Genomic DNA, 11290 nt, shown 5'->3' on the forward strand with positions numbered 1-11290 from the left:
CATTCAACCATTTCTTAAATCGTTTTGAAATATTTACTTTTCTGTTATTCCAAGGGGAATATATTTGGTACATTATATGATGGACCTCAAGACATTTGTGTTGGATAAGAGGTGAGCATATTAAATGCACTGCGATTTTAATGGAGTGCCTAGGTCCTCTGTCAAAGAGTTATGTTGTCCTGCTGATTGATATTGCTCTCAGTCCGGCTCGTGGGATGTCATGAAGGAAATGAAAACATCTGTGTTTTATAGCATTTTTATGACCCAGCAAGAATGTGCCATTGCTATTATTGCCTGGACCGCTACAGAAGCACGACTTTGGTTTCAGCACTCCTGCTTGCTGAAGCAATGTCCATTTTCTATCATTTTTTGATTCTCGCTTCCTCTTCATGTAACTAGAAAAAAATGTAGTGGTAGACTGAAGGAAAAGAGTAAGAATGTCCTGCTATTACTCTACCCTGATTGATGCCAGTGAAAGTGTCTGAAAGAAGCGGTGTCTAGGCAGTGGCGCAAAAAGTGGGTATGCGCATAGGGGCGCAGCTCCATGGGGGCGCCAAAGCGATGGTAAAAAAAAAAAAAATATATATATGGTATTTTCTATATGTAGCTACTGCTGTCCGTTTCTAAATCATTTCAACATTTTCTCAATGTTCTATAACATTTTAGAGGACTAACAATCTAGAGGCGCCCTATCTCATAAGATTCCATCTAGAATTTTGACATAGAAGAGGGAGTGGGGCCGCCGTGAGCGCTGGGCGAGCAGATAGGCCTACGAGTAGTGAGTTGCCATCTATGGAAAAAGATGGATACAGCAAAAAAAGCTGTTGGCGACTAAAAATAGAAAAAGAAAGAGGGAAAAGGAGATGGCATGTCAAGGGATGCAACAGCAGTTAAATACGTGGACGGTGAAAGGCAACAGGTAGGATTTAAAGTGATGACGTCTGGCCTTGGAGGCTTGCAAATATGAATGTTAACAGACTAACTAGCGTTTGTTAAGCATAATGCCGATTGAAACATAGCCTATTCCATTCAGATAGCTAGGTGGCTACCATGCTCATACTGCCCTTTTAATGGCCAACTGCAAACAGAAATGTCACACTAGCAGCACCTCATTACAGTACATGTTTCCATATCCTAACAATGAAGGCTCCTTGTAATAACTTAATATTGTGTTGTCAATGTGGTGCAAACAAAGAAGGCTAGAGTAGGCCTGTCAGCCTTATCCATTGTGAGCAATAGCAGGCAAAAGGACGTTATGAGAACCGTTTAGACTCTTTTAAAGTGACAATGCACCATTTATCAATACTTATCAAGTATAACATCAAGTTAAACATCAAATTGGCAGCATTTCTTTACAAACATATTCAATAGACACGAATGCACAGTAATAGTGTAAATTATTGGCCTTTTGTTTTGCTTTAGTTGTTTTTTTGTTGTTGTGCTTTTGTTGTTGCAAACCCCTGTTTTTTTGTTGTTGCATACCCCTCAAAAATGGGTAGCTGCGCCCGTGTCTAGGGCTGACCTGACCGCTCTCTGAAAGCGAAGTGCGGCCACAGTAGCTTACTATGGTGATACCGCGAGGCTGTGTGCATACCGACAGAAACCGAGGAGTGTGTGAGATTACATTTAAGCTGAACATTCCTCCACTGAAACGTGTCAGGGGTCTTGTGAATAGCTTTATTGTGGCTCTCTCAAACGTCCTTGTGAGACCAGTGAAAGAACACGCCTTTTGATCTACACTTGGATTTCACACAACAATATTCTGCTATCTGATTTGAATTGTGGTGTGATCTGGCATGAGGTCTTCCTTGGGCATTTCCCCCACCCACCTTTCCTGATAAGTTCTCCATCTGGAGCACAATGGCGTCTTTTGTTTTGTTGAGGAGGTGGTGGCTGTGTATGAGCTCACACATGTCTGTGTCTGTACATGAGTGTTAAAATATGAAACTCCACCCATAAGTGTGTTACAGTGGTCAGAGTGACAGGGTTACAGCGTACACATACAGTACAGAATGCCAGCTCAGTTCAAAATAGCTTGAAAGATCAGTTTTCTATTGATTTTCCATGCCATCTGCAATACATTTTTTTACTGTATAAACACAGTGTAGGGTTTGTGTGGGGTTAGCAGACATTGCAAATGAAGATCTGGAGGCCCAACAGCACTATTTTAAACTCTGTATGTCCCATAATGTAGGCAAGAAAGCACCGTTTATGTTGTGAGGCAAGGATTGTCTAGGTTTAAAGTTGGTTCACAGCGGGGATGAGCTTGTTTGACGAGCAGTCATGACAGCTCCATGGAATCTCGGTGTAATTTGTTATTTTTGCATTTTCAGATGCGTGTGCACAGTTGGATCGGCCTACATATGACACAAATACTAACTATGGACTGAAGTAGTTGTAGACACTAATTGTGTCAGGGTTTGGCATATTTAATGACAACTTAGCAGTGTTTGCATGTTAAAAGTGCAGAACTTTTTGCCAACTGACAACCGACACTATTGTGGGACCAACTAGATGGAAATGTAGAGGAATCACCACAAATATGTAATTATGACTGTGAAGACCACAGTAAACATAGATAAGGGTGTGAGGTAATTTATTAAGGATGTGTGGGGTAATTTATTATGGATGTGCTGCTTTTAACTTCCTTAATAGCTCATATTTATATTGTGTCTGGGATTTCATTTCAAGTCATTTCAATACTTTCAGTTGTTTGCCTGAGGAAGGGCATAACAAAACACGTGGGCAAGTCCTTCTTTCAACGTGAACAATTACCAGATGCCATTCTGTTTCTACATGTCGTGTGAACATGCCCAATTGAATTGCTGCATTACACATATAGTGCAACATCACTGGCCTGAAATATCTGTCTGTATTTCTGCTTTCTATTTTCCCTCATCTTCAGTTTTCTTGTCTTACTGTATTCACACACACATACAAATATATGTTTTTGTGGAATGCGGCCCACTGTCTCTAAAATATTTGGTTCAGGATCTCCGGATTCTGCTGGATTGGGATTTTTTAGAAACCACAGCAAGAGAGAGAACCAGTTTTACAGTTCACCAGGGTTGGTCTCGCATGTCAGCTACACCCCATAAACCTGTCCATGTTTTTTTTCCTCACTCTCTTTTTAAATTATTATTATTTCTGGAGAACACACAAGGCAGCAGCAATGTCCCTGCCTCTGGCGGCCATTTCCATACCACACACCCCATAAATCAGTCACAGATAATTAAATAGAAGTGATTCACATGCATTTTTCCTCCTCACTCTCTCAGCATGCTTTTTTTTTTATTATTTCTCTTCCCTCTCTGTGCTTAAAAGTGTGACAAATAGCTGTAGTCACGGTCCATCCATTATTTTAAGAATCACAGTACAATCAGCACAGTATAAAACATAATATCAGGAAGAAGCAATACATAATAATAAACTTGTGATGACTGAAGTTGTAGTCAGACATGGTTACTATTCAACTGAAGAAATAGTGCCATACTGGGAAGAATACGTCTCTTTTCCTCGGTAGACAAAAGCATGAAAATAAATGAGCATCTTTCAGTGGTGAATGATTGATCCCAGGGTCTGCTCCTGGACATAAAATGCCCTGCCTAGCCAGAGACAGAAGACATGTCGAGAGGGTGAAAGTCTTGGTTTTTACTTGTGAACTGTTTATTTTTTCACTTCAGGAAGATGATGACTTTACGGGTGTTGATCTTTTCAGACACACTCACACATCCACGGTAACACCTCTGGGCTCTCGTCTTTGCTCTTTAGGGTAAAGTTGGGCTGGTCCAACAGATCGCCCGTGACAGGGCTTCACTAGGTGTGTAAATCACTGGATCACAGGAGCGTGTGGGACCAGCTCTCAGGGTGTGTGTAGCTCCTCCATTCAGGCCTGTTCTCAGCCACTGTTATGTTAAGGACCCGTGCTTTGATATGGCCATGCATAGGCAAACGCCTCTGGGGTTGAAGGGATACTACGGCCCGGCCTCCTAACGGGAAACCTGCCCTTTTAAATATCCACAACAGGAAACAGCCATCAGTCATGAATACGCCAAAACAGCTGTTAGCAGCCCACTTCAAGGCGAGACATGAAAGGCACAGTTCCCCGTTGTTCCGAGCCCTCCCTCCACTCCTTCTCTCACTCTTTCGCTCTTCTGTCTTCTCTTTCTAGTCCTGCCCTCCTCCAAGTTTCCTTTCGAGTTACTTCGAGTTCCTCCCCCACCGCCGCCCACTGAAGGTTCCTTATCCAAGGAATCTTCTTTTTTGAACACAATCAAGTCAGATTTCATTCACAGGCTTTTTGGTGCCTATTTGTTAAAGCTGGCATAAAGCATTCAACTGAAATGTTCACTTTTCAAAGACAAATATAGCCCCTGCTCTGAAACTACAAACTGAGTGAATCTCACAGTTACTTCATGAAACACCTTTAATGTCTCCACAGGGATCCAAATATGTGATCAAGAGCATTTTCCACACTTTTGCTGAGTTCACCCCCAATGACACCCTACTTCTGACCTCCAGATACCATGTGGTGGTGGTTGCCAAACACAATCAGGCAAACCTTAGGAACATGTAGATATCACCTCACACACGCCTCTCAGAACATTTGCATTTGCTTGTCCCATGCAGGATCTTTATGGGGTTTATTCAAGCATTACAGGCTCTGTGTAGGTGATAAGTGATGAGCTACACTAATAATGACAAGTCAAACAGAGAGGCTATTGACAAAGGGGAAAGTGACTCCATCCACCCTCGGCTCCCTGCTCACTTCCCTCCCAACAGAGGGCAAATTGTATTAGTCATTGCCGTCAACGAGAGCCCTGTTGACAGCCGCAGATAAGCCTTGGCATCAACTCTCTGACTTCTAGTCTAGTCTCCCGATTACAAGCAAGGGGAGAAGAAAAGAGAGGAGCTATCCTACAGAATCTACATTAATGTTAAACTCGGCCAGCTGTCAGAGTAGTCCATTTTATCTGTGTAACTATGCTACACGTCCCCTGGATTACTAGGTGCTGTGGCTCAGTCACGGTAGTCTGTGAGGATTTGCTTGGCAGTAATGACGAGGAGACTTGTCCGGATATGGCTTAGTTTTATGACACTTGCATTATCTTTGATCATACGCTCATAAATCAAAGAGACAGGTTGTTGACAGGACAAAAAAACTGCTCATTTAAGTTGTTGTAACAGTGTCTCCAGGCTGCACCTTAAGCTACTTACACACCATTATTAAGTTCATATTCTCCTTGACGCCCAGCTATGTGAAGGGGGAAGAACAGGCTTTAAAATACATGACTGACTGAGCTCCTCCCTGTGACTCCAGGTCAGCAGTTCATGCATTCTGTCTTATTGTCATTTTTATTACACCGTGCTAAGCATCGTCGGCTTTCATGTGGCTTCCCAGGTGCTCTTTGTTTCACCTACAGGCCTCTTTCACACACCGTGACTCATTTGACAGGTATTGTCTATGCTCTGCGACTCTCACTTCACTGTTCAATACAGGCAAAGTGGTTGCTTTCCATAGTCCCATTTAACATCAAAGCAGCATGGTTACCCGGAAATCACACAATTGTTTCCATGAATTGAATGTCTTGTTTTTCCAGCACAATTATATATATATATATATATATATATATATATATATATATATATATATATATATATATATATATGTATATGTGTGTGTGTGTGTGTGTGTGTGTGTGTGTGTGTGTGTGTGTGCGTGTGTGTGTGTGTGTGTGTGATGAAAAAAATGTAAGGATCTTAATGAAAAATGTTATAGTGACTGTTGTCGGTAATTGGTGTTAGCATTCCTTATGATGAGGAATTTGATTACACCACAGGTAGAAAATGAAGATGGAAGTCTGAGTTGACTGCAGTCTACATTTATTGCACTTTCTGGAGGGGAAATAGGTGACGGGTGCAGTTTTAAATGGGGTATTCAGTTGCTTGAGAAATGTCAGGCATAGGGGTGGGGGGGTGGGTTGGGTTAATTATTTAAGGGATAACAGTGACTTCATGATTATTGACTAATCTGGTTTTCTTGTTGTTGTCCTCCGGAGACAATGTACACTGGTAATGCATGTCATGAATCATGATGTTGACAGCCACAAAGTGACAGCAGTGATTCTAATCTAATTTCCTTATTAGGGCCAACAGACTGTCTTCAGGTTAATATGCGATTGTGTAAACCATTGTGCACAGAGCCCATAAGCTGTAAATGGTCCAATTCAACTACAATACCGTGCTAAGTTGCTTTTTTTAAATATTAGAAGCATCAGAGATTTTCAAGACACAAGCTGTTCCAGTGTAACCATAATAACCCTTGTCAGCTTTCATTTTTAACTAATTAAGCCAATTCATTGCGTAATTAAGTTAGCCAAATTACTCCAATACAGCCAGCAGTAATGTAATAAAGTCATTAACATTCCGGCACTGGAGGCAGACGTGCACATAGGCCATCATTGTGCAAGCAATGCAATGCATTATTCAGATATTTTTGAGTGACATTCATAAATGAAACTGATGAAATGAATTAGCAGCTTTGACATTTCTACTGGTATAATGTACTTCCTCTTATCAAGACATGTCAAGCAGTCTGCTAATGCAGGTTTGCAGTTCTATATGGCAGGTTTGCCAGTTCTATTTGCCAGTTCTATTCTCTAACTATAGAATATGAAACACATATAGTTACCAGCAATCCAATTGTATGTTCCATGCTACAAATAACATAAATAATGGGTCATGCGGGTTTGAGGAGGCGGAAAGTCTTCCAAGAAGGCTTTGAAAGAAGGTAAGAAACCACGCCCCTTCACAAAACACCGCCCATCTGATTAGTAATGCGGATTGCCCTGATTGGTGCGCGGTATTTCGCTTTGAAGTTCACCCTTCACATCTTTGGTGTGTGTAGTAAGTAGCAGATCTTCGGTGTGCGTTGTGCGTTGCAGTGTAGGCTACACGGAGATGACGAGAGTTCAGTCCGTTGGTACACTGACCTAAGGAATTGTGAATGCCTCTGTTCTACTAGTTTCTATATGGGATATAATTGGCACAATTCATTTTCTGCTTTTTATTTCCCAATGGCTGTTACTGATTTATAACGGATATATTATTGCTTTATTCAACATTGCCAGTCACGGAGGACATCGGTCATCCCGGGTGAGCGAAAACGACAATATCGGAACGGAACGATATCCTCGCACTCGCATATAAAAAAGGACTTTATGTGTGGATGTTTGGCATTCCAATTGGATATAAATTGAACACTGACTGGAATATGGTGCCTTTGACGACTTTACTGTCATTGCCGTTTATTTATAAATGATATTTGAATTGCACCTCATCCCCAACCACCGCCCTCGGTCTCGTAAGCTACTCTGCTTGGATCCAGATGAGCAGATCTCCTCTCGGATCTAAAGCCAGTTCACGCAGTCGGAGTCCAGAAAGCGCCGAGAATAGCACTGACAGCGGTAGTGTCTCCCGTAAATTTGGGACACAGAAGTCCTTGGTCACGGCATTGGCACCTTCGGATCCTTTACGCCAAGAAAAGAGACTACCCATCCGGATTCTTAAAATGTTGACCGCTCATAGCCACATACTTCACCCGGAGTATTTACAACCCTTGACTTCCGCACCAGTAAGCATTGAGGTAAGGAGATTTTCGTTTAAAGATTATTTAAAGAAAGCATTTGTGTCCTAGTTCTTTGTTATAGGCTATAAGACCATTCTTGTTAGGACATTGCGTATTTAATTTATTTAACTGGTTTTCTATACCAATTTGCTTATTTCTTTAATTTTGTTTAATCTGGTTAGATTACGGAACACATAGGCTGTAGCCTATTTTAAATACTGTCTATGTGCGCAGCGCCCGTTTTTATTGCTTACTTTTCTCCTTTTCTCCGAGTTGTATGCAGAGCCTTCCCTCACATGTTGAAAATAAATAATGTTTTATGAGACCATTTGGAATCCCATTCACGATTAGGTTGGTTGCGCAAATGAATAACAATTCCTCGAAGTCAGCTGTCAAGACGCAGTATAGACGCTCCTAACTGTTTATCATAAGTGTGTGACTCATATAGTGATTTATAGTGTGTAACACCAAGTCGTTTTTCACTCGGATACATTTCAAGTGTGTCATTATTTGGGTAAGCGCATCTGACCTGTTGTAGCCTACTCTTCCGGATGAAAAAAAGTAAAAACAATGTACACGGAAAACATAAACATATGTTCATGGTGTCTCGCCTTTTCTCTCTTTTAGCTGGATGCCAAAAAGAGCCCTTTAGCCCTCCTGGCACAGACATGTTCTCAGATTGGGAAGCCAGACCCACCTCCATCCTCTAAGCTTGCCTCTCTCAGCTCAAATGGCCTCAGCGACAAGGACTCAGGCTCCCGGTCTTCCGGGTCGTCTGTGTCCTCTGTCAAGTCTGGAGACCAGCACCAGCCCCTGGATGACAAGTCCAGTTTCAAGCCCTACTCCAAGAGTGGTGGAGAGTGCCGCAAAGATGGCGTGGGAGACAAGGCAGGCTTTCGGGTTCCTGGTGGCAGCACCGGTGCAGTCACATGTCCCCACGCCACCTCTCCCAGGACCAGCTCCCCCACTCAGCACACCCCACCCCAAGCGCACCGGCAGTCCCAGCCCTCCCCCACCCAGAAATCAGGCCACAGTCATTACACAGAGTCCAAGTCGGGGAGCACTGAACAGGGCTCAGCGGACAGCGGCAGCAGTGGTCCTGTGAAAAAAGAGACTGAGCACAGCAAGCCAGGCCTGGACCACGCACAGATTGCCAACTCCAGCCACGCCAGGGCGAGCGCCAACTCCAGCAACGGCAGCTCCGCCAGCAGCCCACAGCCCGACAGCAAGGCCGACGCCCAGCTCCCCCAGCCTGGACTAAGCGCCGGACACGTCGCTCCCGTATCCCCGTTCAAACCGGGCCACTCGGTCTTCCCCCTGCCGCCCTCCAGTATGGGATACCACGGGTCCATCGTTGGTGCTTACGCTGGATACCCCTCACAGTTCGGGGCGGGGATGGGGGTTCCTGGGAAGCACCCCAGCTCCAGTCCCTTGACGGGAGCCTCCCCCCCGTCCTTCATGCAGAGCCTGTGCAGGGACCCTTACTGCCTCACCTACCCCAACGCACCGCACCTAGGGGGCCAGAACTGCTCCACCTGCGTCCACGACCCCTCCTCCAGCCTGAAGTCCGGCTTTCCCCTGATGTACCCCTCGCATCATCTGCACTCGCTCCACCCCACGGCTCTGACGTCCAGCACCACGCCCTCCCTCTCCCACCCGCTCTACACCTACGGCTTCATGCTCCAGAACGAACCTCAGCCGCACGCCTGCAACTGGGTGTCGGTGGGTGGCCCGTGCGACAAGCGCTTCTCCACCTCCGAGGAGCTGCTGGCCCACCTGCGCACGCACACGGCGCTGCCAGGTGTCGACGGCAAGCTCCTGTCCGCCTACCCGTCGTCCGTCTCCTCGGCCGCCTCTTGCCACCTCCACCTGCCGCCACCCACCAGCCCCGGCGCCCTCCCCAGCTCCTTCTCGCTCCGCGGCTCGCCCGGCCTGAGCCTGGCGCGCTACCACCCCTACGGCAAGGCCCATCTGCCTGGCGCCCCGTCCCTGCCCATGCACTCTCTCCCAGGCTCGTCTCCCTACTACTCCCCCTACACGCTCTACAGCCAGAGACTAGGCTCGGCCTCAGCCCTGGGCTACCAGTGACCAGGGCCAGCGTTGGACTGCGAGTGGAGAACAGACTCCTTTGACTGCTGATGAGACTCGCCTGCCAGGCGAGCGAGCCCCTGAATGTGCAGAGCTCCTGGCTCAGGTCCACTCCACACAGTGTGCCCTGCCTGGTCCAGTCCAACAGGGAGCAGGGTCGCAAAAGCAGATTCATCTGAATGGAGTACCAGTGGCCTGGTCCGTGTTTCTGCAATCTGTCGCAGTGTTTGGAGAGAGAGAAATAGAGAGAGAGAGAGAGAGAGAGATCTATTAATGATAAAGAGAGATGAGTGCAGCTTGTCTGGATAAGTCAAAGACTTGACATACAGAGAATGCAGCACTCTGGTCTCAATTTATTTGAAGAGTGCCCCCCCATTTATTGTTGTTCTGGACTGAAAACAACTGAGATTATGTATTTATTTTCTGAGCGCTTGGCTTTCAACTTGGGAGAAGTTTACTATTTGAACACACCCATTATCAATTTTGCTATAATAATCATTTATGAATATTATTACAGTCATCATACACTATTTCAAAAGATTTCATGGTTAGGTGAATACAAAGACAATGCCTTTTTCACTTTGACTAAAGTATGTTTTGTTTTTTTTCTGTCCAGTTCTTTGCTGTTTAGTTCCTTTGATGAAATACCCTTGCGCATGTCGTCAATGACAACCGGAGTGTTCTTGAAAAAAAATGCCATTTATTTTGTACAGTTCAAAATAATAAAAACAAAGATGTGATATATTTTCTATTGTAATGGAGTTTGCAAGTTGGGATGGCTTACAAAATAGGAGACTGGAGACTGAAGAAATTAGAATATAAATGTAGTGATGGCAGAGCTATCCATTTACCTGAAAGTCTTATTTTGTGTAATAAATGACACTTGATTATATTTAAAGTTGTTGCCTCAATTTTCTTTTCACATTGATCTGAATAATGTTATTAATATTCATACTACATGAAATACATTTCCAATTTTCTAAGAAGTATTGCAGGTTGATGAAATGGGCACTCTTACGCTCTCCCAAAAATGCAGACTAGACAGTGTTTAGTGTCAAACCAGTTTTATGCTGACAGAGGTGTTGACTGCACATGGGACCTCTCAGTCCTAAATTTAGGTGTTTAGGATAGAGATAATTACCCAGGGGAGCCCTATTCTCAGTCCCCTTGTCTGATGGATTGCCCCACAATACAAAGGCCAACATGACAATGGAAAGCTGTTAGTGAAGAAATATTAGTCCAATTTCACGCGCTCGCCATTAAAAGCCTTGCTCTTTGTGGCCAGTCACAAACAGAATGCCTGGTGGGTGTGGACACCGATTCACCAGTGAATTAAACCCACTGGCTGAATTATGCCCCAGCATTCTTCGTCTGGCCACAATGTGTGTCCGGCTCCACAAAAGCCGAAGGAGGAGCCACTGTCCTGGCATACAGTCCTTAAGTCTGCTGCAGGATGCTTTATGTGTCGTGGACCTGAATGTGAGGGTAGTGGGGGGCTTCCAGGCGGTTCTCTGGGGTGGGCTGCGATCCCGTCCTCCTTCTCCTACCACCCCCTCCCAAACAACCCCCCATGCC

General features: G+C 44.7%; 1 protein-coding gene across 1 annotated transcript; it reads left to right on the forward strand.

Moving 5' to 3' along the window:
• The first annotated feature begins 6805 nt into the window (after positions 1-6805).
• On the forward strand, positions 6806-10607 carry znf703 (zinc finger protein 703). The gene is made up of 2 exons (XM_048242514.1): positions 6806-7645; positions 8255-10607. Exons 1-2 carry the CDS (start codon positions 7388-7390, stop codon positions 9713-9715), a joined length of 1719 nt encoding a protein of 572 aa, XP_048098471.1. The 5' UTR covers positions 6806-7387; the 3' UTR covers positions 9716-10607.
• The last annotated feature ends 683 nt before the right edge of the window (positions 10608-11290 follow it).

The sequence above is a fragment of the Alosa alosa genome, chromosome 5 (genome assembly GCF_017589495.1).
Source record: "Alosa alosa isolate M-15738 ecotype Scorff River chromosome 5, AALO_Geno_1.1, whole genome shotgun sequence".
Lineage (NCBI taxonomy): Eukaryota > Metazoa > Chordata > Actinopteri > Clupeiformes > Clupeidae > Alosa > Alosa alosa.

Coding starts and splice junctions, on each gene's coding strand:
- znf703 (XM_048242514.1), top strand. CDS start 7,388: ATGAGCAGATCTCCTCTCGGATCTAAAGCCAGTTCACGCAGTCGGAGT. Junction 7,646..8,254: donor CCGCACCAGTAAGCATTGAG/GTAAGGAGATTT, acceptor TCTCTCTTTTAG/CTGGATGCCAAAAAGAGCCC.